At 34.6% G+C, this 19113-nt stretch overlaps 1 protein-coding gene across 3 annotated transcripts in view; it reads left to right on the top strand.

Moving 5' to 3' along the window:
- nab (NGFI-A-binding protein homolog) overlaps window positions 1-19113 on the top strand; it is a 229582-nt gene that overhangs the window by 107029 nt on the left and 103440 nt on the right. For all 3 annotated transcript variants that reach the window (XM_089094852.1, XM_089094850.1, XM_089094851.1), the window contains 3 exons: window positions 9970-10089; window positions 11219-11352; window positions 14449-14572. In XM_089094852.1, coding sequence (XP_088950978.1) covers window positions 9970-10089; window positions 11219-11352; window positions 14449-14572 — 378 coding nt within the window. The remainder of the gene's footprint in view (window positions 1-9969; window positions 10090-11218; window positions 11353-14448; window positions 14573-19113) is intronic.

Genomic DNA, 19113 nt, shown 5'->3' with positions numbered 1-19113 from the left:
TTTGAGACTAAATCTAGCGCAAATAAGTTGTGCTAGATTTGAGATTTGAGACTAAATCTAGCGCAAATAAGTTGCGCTAGATTTGAGATTTGAGACTGTTGCTCACTTTGTTTTTTTTACCTATGTTTTTTTTTACCTATGTTTTTTACCTATGTTTTCTTGCTTTGCATAGATCACTTGAATGCTTTTACAAACTGGTGAATTCAGAGGCATAAATATGGTAAATTTATTTTGTTCATGAAACGCAAGAAAATAATAAGAAAAAAAACTGTTTGCCGGAACAGCCCTTTTTCACACAAAAAATACAGCTGAAAATTGGCGTTTAATTTAAGGTTTCTCCCTTCTTCGCGGTTCTTTTAACAGTTGCTTTTACATTAAGCAAGACATTCAGGCTTTCTTTTATTTTCTCAGATCCAATCTAGCTCAACACTAAATTGCTTAGATAACAACTTTTTGTTAGAAAACAATTTTGAAAAGAGGCTTCTGAAAAACTATCGTCAAGTAGTTTTTTCTTTTGCTCCACTGCTGAAATCAATATTGTGAAAGTACAGAAAGTGAGATAGGAGAAAATAGTGTTTTTCTTTTTATTAGCCTCGTAGACTTTTTGCAATTTCTCAAGGTTGTTTTATGGAATAACATTTTTTTTTTTTTATCCCATTATTTATAGTTCCTTCAATAATGAATGGAAACATGAGACACGACACTGAATCCTTGTTTATTAAAAACCAAATATTAACATAAATTTGAAATTGTTTGAAAATGAAAAGCAAACATTAGTGAAGAAAAGACTTTTTTTTTCTTATTTTCATGTCGCTTTATTTGTAAATGGAAGGGCAAAGTGGTCTAGGGAATTATTGGTGCCAAATGTCTTAGCTTATTTTTGGCTTATTTTTCACCCGCGTTTCTTTTTTTTGAATTTTGGCACCGGCTACTGGGGAAAACCATATAACTAAGCATTGAAGTATTTTTCGTTAAAAATCGAATTCCAAATTTTTAATATTTTTTATTATTTGCAAGTTTCCGCTTAACCGATTGAAACAGATTCTATTTTTGCTGCCCTTGGTACTTTATGCTTCTTCATCCATAGTGCGTTGTGTCTAATTTGGTTAGCCGTGCTTATAGAAAGAAATATTCATAATTCGAAAGAGCTTCCTTTTTAAAGTAATTAAATAAAAAAAACAAGTTTTTTTAACTGAAAGTAAGGACCGACGTTAAAACTTAAAACGAACAGAAATTATTCCGTGTATGAAAGGGACTGTTCTCTCCTCAACGCCTCGACTCTTTACGCTAAAGTTTTTTATTGTTTAAAAAAATAGAGTTGTGAGAAAGTCAAACTTTAGCGTAAAAAGCGAGGCGTTGAAGAGGGGACAGTCCCTTTCATATACGGAATAATTTCTGTTCGTTTTAAGTTTTAACGTCGCTCCTTACTTTCAGTTAAAAAAAAACTTGTTCTTTTTATTTAATTTTTGAACATTTTTGAATTAATGCAGGTTTTGATTTTGGCTCACCGTACATGAATAGTTACAACAAAATTTGCGCATTAATTTTACTTTTATTCGGTTAAATGGCTTTCTCGAAACTTGTTTAATTTTATTTACGAACGTTTTTATTAGTAATAAATATACATAACTTACGAATTAACTTACGTAACTAACTTCTATATTCATATATTTTTAATACGTATATATTAGGGGGTTCGCACGCTATTCAATACCTTGCTCTTTACGCTAAAGTTCAAATTTTGTTCCAATTCTTTAAAAATGACCACTTAATCACAAAGGCCGTTAATTAGAATAAATAGCTCTTATGATCCCTTCCCCCATGAAAACTCCAATTTCCCAAGCAATATCCCTTCCCCCATGAAAACTTCCTCTATGGAAAAATTCTCCCACATAAGCGTGGGAGGGGGCCTAGTTGTCCTCCATTTTTTTTGGTGACTTAAAAAGGGCATTATAACTTTTAATTTCCATTCCAATGAGCCCTTCCATAATATTATAGGACGACTGGGTCGATACGATCACCCCATTGGAAAAAGAAAAAAAAACAAAAACAAAAACACGCATCCGTTATCTTTCTTCTGGCAAAAAATGCAAAATTCCACATTTTTATAGATAGGAGCTTGAAACCTCTACAGTAAAGCTTTCTGATACGCTGAATCTGATGGTGTGATTCATTAAGTTTCTATGACTATTAGGGTGTCTTTCCCCCTTTTGTCGAAAATCAGCCAAATTTTCTCAGGCGCGTAACTTTTGATGGGTAGGATTAAACTTGATAAAACTTAATATATTTGAAATCAGCATGAAAATTTAATTTTTTTTATCTATCTAGTGGTATCACAATCCCGTTTTCTAGAGTTTCGGTTACTATTGAGCCGGGTCGCTCCTTACTTACAGTTCGTTACCACGAACTGTTTGATAAATCAATAAGTCTATGCAGGGCCGTATCCATGATTTTCGTTCGGTGGGGACCGTATTTTCCTCGGGGGGGGGGGAGGCTCACAAAGAAAACCTTATAAAAGACATAAAAAATTTGTTTATGTGCATTCTTGTTACGTTTTTACGAGTCGGGAAAAAAAAAACTCCGGGCGGAATTCATAACCATCTAACTCACCTCCCTGCATACAGCTTTGTGTGTATATTCATAATGTCTACATTTACACGTTAGTAAATTAGGCTAAAAAAAGGGGATAAATGTTCAAGATAAACAATTTTCTTTCAGTATGCAAAGCCAACCTTGGACAATTGGCTTTTGATAGGTACCCTCAGGGTGGAGATAAGACCAGATAATTAGAACTCAGTCCCTTAGAAGAAACGTAATAGGCCTAAGCATTTTTTTTTTTACAAAAAAAAAAAAGATTGCATGACATTATAAAAGAAATTGTCGAGTTTCTGCCAAAATCGTTTTGAATCGTCCCCCCCCCCGCACATCTCTAGAGTGTGTCATATAAATGTGTCTTTTTGACAGGGTTGGAGTATACTTCTTTTATACTCATTTGCTTGTAAAAATGTCTGTAGGTACCTCGAAGGCTACTCCATTATGTAGGATTAAAAAATGCACGGGGGATTATAGGATTATAAAAATGCACGAATAATGTTTGCACCCAGTTCAGTTTTAGTGATTGTATCAATTTTTATTTTGTTTCTGTGCCATCCTCCTTGATATCGGTCAGTGGTATCAAAAATTTTCGAAGATACTACCACCTACCTCCTCTCCCTGTGTCTCCCTTAAAGCTCATACTTTTTAAACCTATGTTTGTGAACACGCTTATGTTGACACTGTCTACACTACCTGTCCAAAAATAATGCACCAGTATGATTATATTGACTGATTGATGATTATAAATGATTATTATATTGATTATATTGATTTATATTGATTATATGATTATATTAATTTTTCTGTTTTAATTCATCCATCAACATTATCAAGAATTACATGCCCCCCTCTAAGATTGGGCCAAAATATCTGAAGTTTTTTAGACGGACCTACTATCCCCTACCCTTTCCCTTCCCCCTAGCCCATCCGACTTTTTTATAAGTTTTTAATATTGTTATTTCTTAATACAATTATTTTACGTCTTCTGCACAAAGTGTGTAAAACATATATACAGATAACGTCTACGAATAAGTCAACTTCTATCGAATGTGTTATTTCGCCCATCTTTGATGCCGTCATTTTTCTTCCATGATTCAGCCCCCAACGTATTAAGATCATTAATTTAAAAATCATTTTCCACAAAACAAGTTTTTCAAAGAAAAGTAAAGAGCTCTATTAAACCACAAATGAGCAGAAATAAAGTCAAATAATCTTCCAAGCGTAAAACTAACACAAATCATAAATAATAAATAAATGAAACTCAAAACGAACAGAAATCACAATAAATAGCTGAGTCAAACTCAAAACGATCAAAAATTAACAGGAGTAGGGCTTATAGCCCCCTCCTATGTTCTGGCCTTTTCAAGACCAGAACATAATTTGCGCTTTGCTGAAAAAACGAAAAACAAACATAAAAACAAATGACCGTGGATTATCAGTTTAATTGACATATAGGATACTGATATTTATTCCTAAGGATTTTGATCATTTTTTACTTATGAAAGTACAAAAAGTGAAAACATTTAAAATGTATTTTGTTTTCAGTAAAGCGCAAATTATTTTCTGGTCTATAACCTATGTGTCGTCACAGGGACGACACACACAGAGACGACACACACATAGAGACGACACACACACAGATACGACACACACACACAGATACGACACACACACAGATACGACACACACAAAGACCAAAAAAACACATAGAGAATAGACATACAGAGATATTATAAACGCACATGGTTGACACAAACAAACATACTACAAACACATAAATATGACACACACACAGAGACGACACACACACAGAGACGACGCACACATAGAGACGTTACAAGCACAGAGACGACCCACACACAGAGACGACACACACACACAGAGACGACAGACACAAAGAGACGACACACACACAGAGATGACACACACACACAGACTTGTTTGTGTGTTTTATTCATGTTAATTAGTGCTCGTTTTGAGTTTAACTCGATATTTATTGTAATTTCTGTTCGTTTTGAGTTTCATTTATTTATTAATGGGGATGTGTGGTAGTTTTATGCTTCGAAGATTGTTTGACTTTATCTCTGCTCATCTTTGGCTTAATGGAACACTTTACTTTTCTTTGAAATGGAAAAAAGTTTTTTAATTAATTTCTGTTAGTTTTTTATTGACATAGTCTTTTTAATGGAAAAAATAATAATTATATATAATTCCGGTTTTTTTTATAACGAATCCATAGTTTGGATTGCTATTTGTATGTTGGAGAAACTTTTTCAACAATTTTTAATCCTGGCACAAACAGTAATTTTAATCTAATTTTATAACTCCAGAAAAAAAAAAAAAAAAAAAAAAAAAATAAAACTTAATATCAATCCCAAAAGATTCTATATATGCTCTTTGACAACCTGGATACACTTACACTTTTTTATTTATTTAAATTGTAAGAGCAGAAGTAGTAATAGTTGTAGCCCCAAAAGTTTCACATTACCCCCAGTCGCTCTCGATATATTGTTGAGGTGTCCTACTGGTAACCATAAACACAATGTCTTTTGATTTAGTTTAAAGCAACATTTAGTTTTAAAGCATAACGGGCCGATTACACAATTATGGAGGGTTAACATGCCCAATATCCCTAAAGATATAGATGATGGACCGTTCTACTATGCTGAACAAAATGGCTGTCTCGAAATTTTGACTGGATGCGTTCGGAAAATGAATGGGCTCGAGAGAAGGGATACTTGCCCTCCAATTTCTTTCTACTCTTAAAAAGGGCACCAGGGCTTTTAATTCTGAATCGAATTAGATCCTTTAAAAGTGTCGACGATATTTCTAGCTATTATTGATTGGTGCTGTCTATGATATTGCTTATATGCCCTGTTGAAAACCTGCATACATACTGTTTTTTCATTTGATTGAAACTCCTCCTAAAAGCTCCCTAAAAGTTTCACCTTAATAGCCTACACTTAACGTCATTAGTTACAGTAACTGTAGTGGTAGTATTAAAAGAATACACATAGTGCCTTCTGGCTAGTTCAAAACCACCCAAACCTACCCTGAAAGGTATAACTTAATAATATAAGTTGTTCTTCTGATATTGCTCTGTCACCTTTTTGAAAGTCCACATGCCCATAGTTTGTTTAGATTTAGTTCAATATCCGCCCAAATATTCTTTAAAAGCTTCACCTTAATATCCTTAGCTTGCACAGTCGCAATAGTTATAGCAGCATTAGCTGCAATATGCGCATAGCCCACTTGGTTTCTTCAGCATCCCCTTCTAAACACGCTGAAAGTTTCAGCTTAATACCGTCAACCATTCCTGAAGTATTTCTGATTGGTCCGCTTTACTACCTTTTTTGGCATAGTGTGCTTGAAATTAGTTAAATATAGTTCCTATATATCCCAAATTTTTCGTCTTAATACCCTTAGTTTTAATAGCAGCAGTAGGATTAATAATAGGAGCCTAAGCTTTAGTGACAGTATTAGTAATAGAAAAAGTAATAATAGTAACGGCAGTAGTATCATGAGTAGAAGCAGTATCACCAATGGAAATATTTCCTTTTTGTTAGTTCAACATCCCTCACAACAAGCCCTGTTAGTTTAAACTTCACACACCAAACTGTTCCTAAGATATTGCTGTTACATGCTTTTGACTACCTGCAAATCCCCCCCAAAGGGCATTTTTCGATATCCAGGGGTTATAATAATCTAAGGGGTACATGCCCCTTCTTAACCCCCTCTCCTAATTGACATCACTGGTTGGAGCCCCTGCAGCTAGTTTAATCCTATTGGAATTTTCATCTATGATACAGATATCAACAAATTCAAATCTCTACAAACATAAACACGGGTCTTGTTTTCATTAGATAAAAAATGCATGTTTGTGTCTGCATGCTGTTTTTTCATCTCTCTTGAAGATACAAGTACAGCGAAAAATAGTTTAGAACTCTCTGTCTGATATAGCTGCTTTTATTGAGTTTTTTACGTGCCGTCTACACTCGGTATTTTTTGTCCGTCTGCGTTGAAGATTTGTGGGTGACTTGAGTTTTATCTGCAATAGGCAAAAAATCTACAAATGTCGAAACTAGCCTTTATTACACAGAGATTATCAACGCAACGATAAAACTACTTCTGGGACAGTTGATTTATGCAATGAACATAAAGAAGCCTGTGCCAATTCGTAAAGATAGAAGTAATTAAGGTAATTTATTATAAGCGAAAAGATAATTTATTTAGTACATTACTTATTGCAGGAAAAACAAGGTGATTATTGCATCTAAATTATAACTACTTAAAAAATAACAAGCAATGAATAATGTTATGAATGCTATAAATCAAAAAAATGTATTAAGATAGGAATTTAAAGTAAAATATGTCAGTAACAAATAATAAAATTGGGAACAAAATAAGAAATATTGGTAACAGCGGTGCTTTTTTAAACTAGCTGCTAGCTGCAATGAAGCGTTATACTAGCTGCAATAACTACAAAGGAGTAATGCCTTTCAATTCTCCATTCAGCATTTTGTACTTAGCCTACGCATTATAGCGACCACATTTTGTTTTTGATCTATAATGAAACCGGTTTTCTGTGTCCGCTCGGAGATAAACAGCTTAGCCTGAGCGAGAAAAAGTACTAGCAGGTATATTTTAATTAAATATATAATATATAAAGGTCGTTAGGTTAGGTATTTAATATAATGTGTTCTGGGCGGCCTGCTTTCCATAATTCTCTGTTGTATTTTCCATAATTTTGTTGCTAAAGTATTATATTTTCATCATGTGTTGGTTAATTTCATTATGATTAACCTAACTTCGCTTCTTGTGTGTGGTCGCCATAACACTTAAGTACCTAACATTCTTTCCATGTTCATCAGTCACCATCATCGCAGTTGCATCCCTATCTACCCCCCCCCCCAATTCCTGAAAAAAATGCTACGCTACATTCAAAATCCTACGGAATTTGTTAGTTCACATTATTGTCTGCCCATACTTTTCATAAACTGTTGGTTCATAATGCCAATTTAAAAAATCAGTAATCTTTTCATATAATCCAGGGTTATTTCCAGACATTAGGAGGGGACGATATACGGGTAGATTTTTGAATGAACATTATAACTTTTATGTAGTTATTATGGTTGGTCTAGAAGGGTAATCTTCCATTGCTGTTACCAAATCATTTGCTGGTATGACCTTAATCCGTTGCGACTGAAGAAATAAATAAAATTATAAATTGGAGGTAAATTCAAAGAAAATGAATGAACAGTTACAATAGATAATGATTGTCGAACAGAACTAAAGAAAAGGAACAATTGATTTTTAATTTCTATGTACATTGGATTGAACCACCTATGAGGCACGGGGTATATGGGGGACCAGCTTAGTTTTCTCTTGTGATTAGACAATTCTTCTCTGTCCTTTAAGCCTAAAGAACGATTGCACAATTTTTTTTTTGGCCGTCCATCTGAGACCAAACAAGAAGTAGGATGCTTTTTCGTGGATACCAAGAACGTATCCATGGTTTTTTTTTAGGGGGGGGGGACGAAAAACTTTGACAAACGCATCAAATTTTGTTATATTCATTTTTGTTACGTTTTTACGAGTCGGGCAAACAGAAATTAAGGGAATCACCAAAGTTTCCCCTCGGTCATGGCATCGACAGCAGTGCTTCCGATATACCCGAATTTTTCCGGGATTTCCCGAAATTTACTCTAAAGAAAACTGGTTCTCCTACCGAAGATTAAAGTGAAAACTAAAGATTTGCATTTTCAATTATTATTCATGTGTTATTGAACATCAATTTTCGAGGAGATATTAGAGAACTTAATTTTCTTTTAAACAAATTCGGGAAAATCCGATAAATTTGATAACAAAAGTAGTTATTAGTGCTTTTTTTTTCTTCTTCTTCCGCGTAATAGTCTCGTTTGAAAAGAAAATGAAGGCTACATATATAGAACATATATAGGGGGTAGAAACCCCCCCCCCCAAAAAAAAATGTTTATCTGACTCGTAAAAACGTAGCAAAATGAATATAAAAAAAAAATTTTATGCGGTTTTTAAAGTTTTTTTTGTAATACCCCCCCCCCTAAAAAATTCTTTTGTAACCCCTCCCCCTAAAAAAAATCCTGGATACAAACCTGCATTCCATCGTCTTCTCTTAATATATTAACCTTTAGCAGGTGAGAAAATCTGCCTAAAACAGATAATAGATTTACTAGTCTGGCCACATGATTTGTCTTGTCCCATGAAATGGGAAAAACTTGGATCCACCCCGTGGGATAGAATGAAATAAAAAGGATTTATAAAAGATTGTTGCTCTACAACAAAGCATAATCACCTACAGAACAAGTACTGACGAAACCTATCCTCTTCACACAAAAAATGTGACCCTTTGCATACCTATGCGAACCTGGGACCCAAAGTATAATCACCTACGGAACAAGTACGTCACTCGTCGCCTGAATCACGCTCTAGCATGATTATTGGCCGGAGCATAAGTACTTTGGCTCGGAGCGATTAAGTAGTACAACATTTTGCGTCTAGAGGCGCTGAGGTACGCGGGGTCACTTTTGGAGAGTTTTGTCAGTACTTCTTCCGTAGGTGATTATACTTTGCTCTACAATAGTGTTTAACGTGCCAAGGATATCAAAAATGAAATCTGATTGTATCAATTCGTTAAGTGGAAATTTACGCAACCATATATACCTTAAAAACAGCAAAAGCTGGGAACGTGATTTTTAATTAAAGAACGCTAATATGAAGTTATGCTGTTTTGATTGTAGCTGGCGCCAAATTTGGAAAAAAGAAATGGGTGGTAAAAATTGCTAAAAGAAAAACTAAAAACAAATAATACCAAACAGCTTACAAATTTTTGTTTTCGTTTGAAGGTGTAGTTTTTTTGGGATTTTATGCATTATTAATGTTTGAATTTTTATGAACAAAAAGTGCAGTCAAATTTAGCTCAATTGTTCTGCTTATTTATTTTTGCACCTCAACGTGGCAACATTGACGAATATGTTGTACTGCCCTAAAAAGCTTCATAATTATGAGTTTTAATCATAATTATTATTTTTAGGTGTAAATAGACCTAAGATGAGTTCAGGCGATTTTTTTTTATTTTACTGTCTTCGGCATTATAAAGCCTTACTTTTAAGAGTTTTTTTTTATTTTTGCGGACGAACCCCGAGGAGATTGAATAGCCAGGGAGGTTTTCTTAAAGCAAATCTAGGATCTTCAGTGCTGAGGAGAAGGGTACTTTTTGGCTAGGCACAATAACGAAAATGAGCTTTTCACAAAGAACCATTTGTAAGTTGAAAACACGTATTCGTCAGGGTTTTGCCAATTTTTCTTCAAAATTAATGTGCCAATTTTTATTTATAGTATATTTCAAGCTTGTCAGAAGACGACCCAAGAAGGATGGAAGAAATGAGGAAATATGCTGCCATCTATGGGAGGTTCGATTGTAAAAGAAGGCCTGAGAAACCTTTGACTCTCCATGAGGTAAGTATAATGCCCGAGTCACACCATTGCCGCATTCGTTGATTAAAAAAAAGAGCTTAGATATGTGTGATATGTGTTGAGTGAAAGGTATGTATTTTTTCTTCATTTCCACGTCACGTTTGTACTGTAGAGGCAGGAAACTGAAATTGCAAGAAATTGAATCAAAATGTATTTTAAATTTAAGTTTTTAGGTGATTAAGTTTTATGTTTTTTAAGGTGAACGTAAATTTTGTTGGCTTTGGAGCGTAAATCAAGTTGACTTTGGTTGTGGTAAATTTGATACAGTTTAACTTCAGGGTCAATACCGCTATGTCAACTGTATTTGTAGTAATTTAAATTAATAAGTAATGTCAACGTAAACATTTTAAATGCATGAGCTTTTTAGTCACATGTTTCAGATATATTTCTGTAAACAGGTTTCGGCCAAACCTTCTCAATATAGGTTATTTTTATTGTTGTTATTATTATTGTGTTATCCTTGGTAGGACTTCATAACTTCAAAATGAAATTTTCCATTAGATCCTTGGTCAAGTGCTTGTCCGAATCCCTACCAGTAATCACAGACTGGGGAGGTTCTGAAATCTGCGTAGTCACACACTGTGTATCATAATCTGTGTAGTCTGGCTCTGAAGCTCAGGCTATTGATAAAATTCGAATGTCGGTTCGGGATCCAATATTAACGTTACCTGGTGAAAAAACTCTTCGTCTGATTGCACGTCTTGACAGGCTAACGCCCAAGCCACACTCTAGTCACACTTGTAGACAAAAAAAAAAAAATATTTTTATTGTTGTTATTATTATTGTGTTATCCTTGGTAGGACTTCATAACTTCAAAATGAAATTTTCGTGGAAAGTTTTAGTGGAGCTACAGTCAAAATGTGTTAGCTACAATTATTCTGCATATTACAAAGTAAGAATTGTTATCTCAACATGTTTCCTTCTTAATAGCTCCTAATCTAGACCTTTACCAATTTGTTGGAGGTCTAGAATTTACCAAAATGTTGGAGGTCTACTTACAAATTGGATCACGAGTAATAAACCCACTTAGGTATTTTTTTAGGGGGGGGGGGCTCGTATATTAAAACCTAATTTGGAATACTAATTAATCATTCAAACGATTTTAATTCAGGTATCAGTAAATGAAGCTGCAGCTCAAATATGCTGCTTAGTACCAGCTCTTCTAACACGAAGGGATGAACTTTTTCCACTGGCTCGTCAAGTTGTAAGGGAATCCGGATATCAATATTCAAAAGGCCATTCAAGGTAAGACTTTTTTTGTCTCTTGGTCCGATGTATCAACTGGCCAATCACTATAGTGAGTAAGGGGCTCTGTGCCGTTATTTAGAGGAGAGTCAGGGGGCATTTGCTATTCCTATATTTTTCGCCAAAAAGCTTCAATTCCCCCCACAGACTTGAAAAACCCACGTTTTTTGCTACTTTCATTGAAAAATCTGAAAAAATTATCCGCTACTTCGACTTTGAAAAATGCATTTTCTCCCCTTCCCCACAAACATTTTTGTGAATTGGTGCCACTTCAGAGGGGAAGGGGTAATGGATTTAACTGAATTAATAAACACTTTTACTGAGCGAAGTCAATGTCTTAATAAAATCAGGTTAAAGTTGGTAAAATTGGATTAAAATCAACAAAATTGAAGTGAATCAGATAATTAGTGACATTTTGCACCACTATTTTGAGTATTCAATTATTTTTATCGACTTTTCCTATAAAATTCAACTGACGAGAGATTAAAATCGAGTGTTCCAGCACAGGTTTAACAGTAATAAAAGTAAATAAAACAGTAAATAAAATAAAAAAGTAAACAGTAAAAATAGTAAACAGTAAATAAAATAAAATAGTAATTAAAAACTCCTAGTACGACTGGAGTACAAAGCCATCCATCAGAATTAATAAAAAAACATAATTAATTCTATTTATTTTAAGTTGAATAATTTTAATTTCACTTGTTGAATTTACAATGTTTTCATTTAAATTTTATTTATTTTCTATTTATTTATTTAAATTTTATTTATTTATTTGTTAATTTTATTTATTTATTTGTTAATTTTATTTATTTATTACTGATTCTATGTGTACTTTTATTATTATTTTTTAGATCAATTTTAATCTATTAAGATCGGGACTTAATTAAAGCTCTAAGTTTATTTGGACCCAGCCTGAAAGTTTCAAATGGTGAGCAGCTAATCTTAAGTTATTAAAAATTTGAATTTTAACTAAAGGCCTAAGTTTCTTTGGACACTGACAGAAATTTTGTAATGGTGAGCAGTTGCTCAGTGGCACATGAGCTCAAGCTCAATAGGATAGTTGCCCCCTCTACAACTTCCTATCTAAGCTCATAGAATCCATCCATGCCCATAAAAATAAAGTGACTGTAAGAATTTTGATTTTGAAAATTTTAAAACCATCCAATATTTCTCTATTATTCAAGAAATGGGTTTTTAGCATAAGGAATCTGTCAAGCAATATTTATCTTCTTAAGTTTTTCTTGTATTGTATTTTGTATGTTAATGACACATATAGAACTTTATAAAATAAGTAAAATTTAGTAAAAACGCTGAGCCATTGAAATTGAACTTCAGATTTTGCAAAATTACTTCGCAAGATTAATGTATTTGCAAATGAATAAATTGATAAAAACCTTGGTCAATTATTATTGGAAACTAAGGAGCCTTGAACAAGTTCCGGGCTTTTCTTTTTATTTCGATAATTAACACGTAGTTGGAAAGAGGTATTTTTACCTTTAAAACCAATCCAAGTGGAAAATTTAATATAATATTTCACTAATGTCCTAAAATAGCAACAAATATTGCATAATTTTCTAACCAAAGTATTTTCCGAGCAAACATTCTTAAATATAACTATGACCTAGATCTACGAGAGCAGATAAGTAGTCAGCATTTGGTTGGGGGAGGGGGAGGTTTATTATATATAGCTTAATAAGTTACATATAATCTTATTAGATATAACTTATTTTGCGAAATGTGAGGTGGTTAACGTGTGTAAAGTTGTTGATTCACCTGCAAGGTATGACGTGCATAAGTAGCTACATCTGTTTGGTGGAATCTTTAGAACCGGTCCCATTCCGAACTGCGCCTATGTCGATCAATTTCCACATTTTTTTACACAGTTCTTTTGAGTTTCAAAAAACTTCCCCCCTCTCAAACTACATACGCAGGTTTGTGTCCATTTATTGCATGTTTTATTGTAATTTTTCGCTATTTGAGGATTGCCCAAACCCTGCGACTCCTTGCAAATTTACTGTGAACCAGAGACGTGATGAAACTTCTTTTAAGATTGTAGGCCATTGTCCTTAGTTATTTAATGGGAGACACACTGTCTCCCAGAGGTGATGACATCTCTCTGCCTTCAATTCTGCCCTTGACTCTACGTCCAGTTCTTTAGGTCCATACCTATGCCTTCTTCCCTCAAGTTCAATTCACATACACACTTAGCTGGACATCAATGTCAAGGCAAAATCATTATCTACCAATCGTAATTTGCCTCCTCTTTTAGAAGAAGTCCTTTGAATAAGTCTCCCCAGCATGCGTGTGAAAGTGGCCTTAGTGGCTCAGGATATAGCCTAGTGCGTATTCTCCTTAGAACAGAGAATGATCTAATTCAACTTCCTAACTCTTCAAAGTAGGTGAAGCGCTTAAATGTTGCAGCGGGCAGTGAACTTAATGGCGTATCCGATTTTATTATATCATCTCAAGCATTGCAAGTACCTTAACCAATCACACTTCTTTTTTAGGGGAAATGTCTTAAGTTTCCATCATTTTTTAAAAAGATTAAGCTGTCTAGAATGTATTAAATCTTAATCATTTACTTTATGCGCTTCATTTGAAATCTGGTCACTTTATTTTTTTTTCTATCTGTTTTATTGATAGGTGACAAAACTAAGGCATATGATTTCGGCCAAATATTCTCAGGATTATCTTCAGCTTAAATTTTTCAACAAATCCTGTAAGATTATTTCCTGGAGTGTAATTTTACTTACAGATAAGTTTGTAAAAGAAAAAAAAAGCCCGGGAACTTTTCTGTTCGTTAGGCCACTCAAACCTCTAACGAATATATCTATATAAATAAACTAAACATAACGATAAGAATTGGTAAAGGATTGTAAGGAAAATCCTAAGCACTTTTAGAGCATTTCACTCCTTGTAGCCGACTTTCTTGTAGCTAGTCCCTCTGTAGCTGACCAAGACCAACCTATAACAATACCTTGAATAGTAGATTATTTAGATAATCTAGGGTTCATTCATTCTTCACCGGTTTTTTTCCAAGTGTATGCTTAGCATTTAAGTATTGTACTGTTGTGTCATGCCGCAATTATTCCTTAGGTCTCAGGCATTTGGACTGAAATCAGAAGCAAGTTCTGATGGGGCATCTACGAGACCTGCTGTTAAGCGTTCAAGAGTGGATGCTGGTGACAATTTTGATGAGGCCACAATAAGACGTTGCCAGGTATTTAAATTTTGTTATGTAAAACCTAATCATAGACAGCAGGGTCTTGACTGCTGTACCTATAGCTGTTTCTCTCAGAGTACATTGGTCAATCGAATCTATTTATATTCCATGTATTACAGAAGGGGGGAAAGCAAGGCCGTATCCAGGGGGAAGAGGTTACCAGGTTTTGCCCCCCCCTCGAATTCATTTGTTACATTCGTAAAAATGTAACAAAAGTGTATACATAAAAGTTTTTGATGCGCTTTTTTATGCACCCAACCAGAAAAAAATTACCCCCTCCGCCCGAACAAATATCCAGGACACACCCTTGGTAGAAAAGTATTGTTGGCCAGCTCTTTTGCATTAATCCTTGGTTTGTGATCAGTTGTGATCAGATCACACAACCTCCCTTAGGAAGGAGAGAAGATGCGTCGACCCAATTTTCGCTCTTAGAGTAATATATTTAGTAGTGTTTGAGTCACCAGATCCCTTTTGTCCTCAGTTATGTTGATTACAAGCAAGCGTTAGATTCAGCTGATAAAAGAGCTTTAGCGAAGGTCCTTTCCTTCTATGATATACCAGATAAATATATTAAATTGACTAGTGCTATGTACGTGAATAACATTGTTGCGTTTATGGTAGGATATGAAGTTAAAAGCTGGTTTTATATTGAATTAGGAATTACACACGGTTGCGTTCTATCCTCATTTATAGGAATTATTTTGATGGACTTCGTCCTAAATAGCACAGCAAAGGCTATGGGAGAACACGGAATCAAATGGGGAAACAAAACTCTCCTAGACTTAGATAATGCTGAATATTTGAGTGTCTTAAAATAAATTTTTAGAAAAATAATAGGTCTGAAACTTAATGTTAAGAAGACTAAGTCACCAAGACTGTGAGTAAGTGAAGGTGAAGAGGTGATGTTGAGTATATTAGTGATGATTTGGATACAATGTATAGAGGGTGGGTACATTGAAGATATTAAAGGTAGAATAGGCAAGGTCCAAGGTGTTTTTTCACAGCTGAAAAATGGTTAGAAGAATAGGAAGATAAGTCAAGGAATCAAGATTGTAATATTGTAATACAGTGTTGACAGTGGCCAAGCAGGGTTCTGAAGCACGGGCTCTCCGAAAGAAGAAGAGGATTTGTTAGAAGTTTTCTAGAAGAATTGTCTACGGATCCTTTTGGGTACCCGTCCGACCGACCGAAATTTTCACACAGTACGCTCTATGAAAAATGTGGTTTAATCCCACTTTCCATGGCTATAGTAAGAGAAAAGTTTGAAATGGCTAGGATACGTTCCGTGTGTGAAGGATAACAGATTGCCTAAGATCGTCCTTATCTGGCAACTATCGAGGGCCAAACAAAAAAGGTCGGCCACGAGTGTGGTAGGAGAAAGTTGTAAGGAAAGATTTAAGGGAAATTGGAACTTCTTTGGAGGTTGAAAAGAGGGAGGGTTCAAACAGATTGGGATGGGTATATATTGGAATAGATTAGTACTACTACTTGTTAGTAGTAGTAGTCATAGTAGTATAACACAAAAACGGCTTTTTTCTTACTGCGAACCCTCTGGTCCGGAGGTGCAAATTAGGGAGGGGTATAGGTAGAATATATGAAGCCCCATTTTTACTTAAATAATCGAAAAAAGCAGCAATACCCTCCCCCTTTTTTATTTTGAAAAATAAAAATTGTTTATCTTATTTAAAAAATTGAAAAATAGTTTTGCCCCTCCTCCCATTACGTTTTGATGAAATGGCGCCCCTGCCTAATACATCGTTATGAATCATAAAATTTAGAGAACGGATTTAGCAAATACTGTTCAAGTAATTTAATAGTTGCTCCTATTGTATCGGACTGATTCTTTTGAGTAGTCACCTTAATAAAAGAAAAATACCTAAACTTCAATAAAATTTAATTCAATTATAATTCAATTATATTTAATTCAATTCAATAATTCAATTATTTAATTCACTCAAATGCCACTTATCCTTTAACATTAAAAATATTTTCTGCCTCTTGAAGTCTCATTTTTGCCTCACGAAGTAGCCTTACCAGCTCCTCAATCCTCCTTTCTAATTCCTCAAGCCTCACTATATGCTCCATCAGTTGAGCTTTTGGATCTTCCAATATTTTTTTTCCACCTGGGGCTTCTTCTTGTACAACCCTCATTACCGCGTTGCTATCACCTAAAAGATATGCTGTATCAAACAATATTAGGACAAACTCCCATAGACTTTTAAATTCTCTTTATTTGCGTATTTTCAATTAAAAAAACTTTTTGTTTATATTTTCTTTAAAAACAAAAAAAACAACGAACTCCCCCCCCCCCAATTCTATTATCTATGAATAAAAAATAAGTATATAAACACATCTTCAGGATACGCAATTCTTGCTCGTTTTATATGTTAGATATGTCAATTTTCAAACATATTTAGAGTGCTGGCATGATATTTTACCCTATAATCTTCGCACCAATGTTTCGACTTACTTTTATGACATATTTTTGCTCGGTGACATAACTTGGTTTGATTTACATAACATGGTAAACTATTGAAGTGCCAAGGACATAAAAGAAAAGTTTTTATACGTTATGAGGTTTTTTTTAAGTACCACATTTTTATCAGCGTTGCTACATTGAGCCATGAAAGGAAATAACAAAAGCTGCGAAAAAGCACCAGGGCCTTTGCTATTGTATTTCTAACATCTTCACTGTACCCACCGTCTTTACTAATAGTACTTCCTAGGTAAGTGAAGCTGTCCACTTGATCAATCTTCTTGTTACCCAACATCACCTCTTTACCTTCAATTATTCCCATCTTACCGAATTAGTATTCTTGACATTAATTTTCAAACTTATTCTTGCACCATGAAGTCACAATACCTCTAAAAGTTAATTCATTTTGCTCACACTTTCATATAGGATGGTTAAAACATCAAAATACTCTAAGCCCTGGAAATTTTTACTTCCCCATTTGATTCCGTGTTTTTCCATTGCCTTTGCTGTGCTCCTAAAGACAAAGTTCATCAAAACGATCCATATAAAATTCATACGAAAGTAGTTACTAACCTATGCCAGGAAATCTGACCCCACCTCCACAGAGAACCCCCTTCCCCACGGAAATATCTTCTAGACAATTCAATCCCATTGAAAATTAACCCCGGACAATTACTCTTAACTACTCCGCCCGTAAAATTGAGACGGAAAAGAGAAAGCAAGACATATAAAAAGAATTTTTAGTAAGAATTCTGGCAAATTCTCCAAGTGCATAATTACTCCTGACAATTTCACTCCCAGGAAACTTCCCTCCCCATGGAAAATTCCCCCGTGGAAAACCCCCCGCAGAAATTCTCCCCACCCAAAAATGTATGCCTGCATCCAACTAACAAATACAATGCGTAAACAATAGGCAAATTTTATAACTTAAACACTTTTCCCCTACGGCTGTGGGGGGACCCAAAGGCATATTTATTGGGCCTTTCAACTATGCAGAACAAGATGGCTATCTCAAATTTTGATCGGACGATTCTGGGAAAAATGGGTAGGGAGGGGGCCTAGTTGCCCTCCAATTATTTTGGTCACTTAAAAAGGGCATTAGAACTTTTAGTGTCCGTTCGAATGAGCCCTCTCTCGATATTCTAGGTTGGTACGATCACCCCTGGAAAAAACAAAAAACCAATAAACACGCATCCATGATCTTTCTTCTGTCAAAAAAATGTAAAATCCCACATTTTTGCAGATAGGAGCGTGAAACCTTTAAAGTAGGGTTCTCGGAAACGCTGAATCTGATGGTGTGATTTTCATTGAGATCACTTGACTTGTAAGGGCTGTTTCTCCCTTTTTTCGAAAATCCGGAAAATTTTCTCTGGCTCGTACCCTTTGATGGGTAAGGCTAAAGTATTAAAAGACAATTCTTTTGATATATCTGTTGGTATCAAAATTCGGTTTTTTAGAGTTTCGGTTACTATTGAGCCGGGTCGCTCCTTACTAACAGTTCGTTACCATGAACTGTTTGATACTGTACTGGTTATAACTAGACTGTTATACCTACAAAATTGAAGCAGTAACATACATATCTTAAAAAATTGGCAGGTCAGAAATTTATTGTTTTTTTTTTTAACGAAAAAAAAACGCCATGTGCAGCTATGCACTTTTTGGTAGTAGCAGGTATAAAAAAAAGTGGGTAAAAAAATCAGCAAAAACTTAGCAAACCAAACTGCTTCAGTAGATCCAACTTTGGTTGAAGGTGTAGTTGTCGTTGGCAATCCACAGATCGTTAATGTCTGAATTTTTACGTACTGACAAGCGTTGGCAAATTCAGCTAATTAATTTTGCTAATTTGTTTTCATAGTTCAACGCGGCAACACTGTCGAAACAATGTTACTACCCTAAAAATTTCATAATCATGATACAACCACAAGAAAAGTCTTAGATTGTCATGGTTGTCAGGCATAAATAAGCCTAAGATGGCTCCAGGACGCAAAAAAGTTACATTTTGATTACCTTTTTTTATATTTTTCTTTCTAATCCCACCTCCTCTTCTCTCAGTGGCACCACT

The sequence above is a fragment of the Artemia sp. Qi Xiang Cuo genome, chromosome 9 (genome assembly GCF_049724085.1).
Source record: "Artemia sp. Qi Xiang Cuo chromosome 9, ASM4972408v1, whole genome shotgun sequence".
NCBI lineage: Eukaryota > Metazoa > Arthropoda > Branchiopoda > Anostraca > Artemiidae > Artemia > Artemia sp. Qi Xiang Cuo.
The sequence above is the reverse complement of the archived record's forward strand: the minus strand, read 5'-3'. Positions and strand labels throughout refer to the sequence as shown.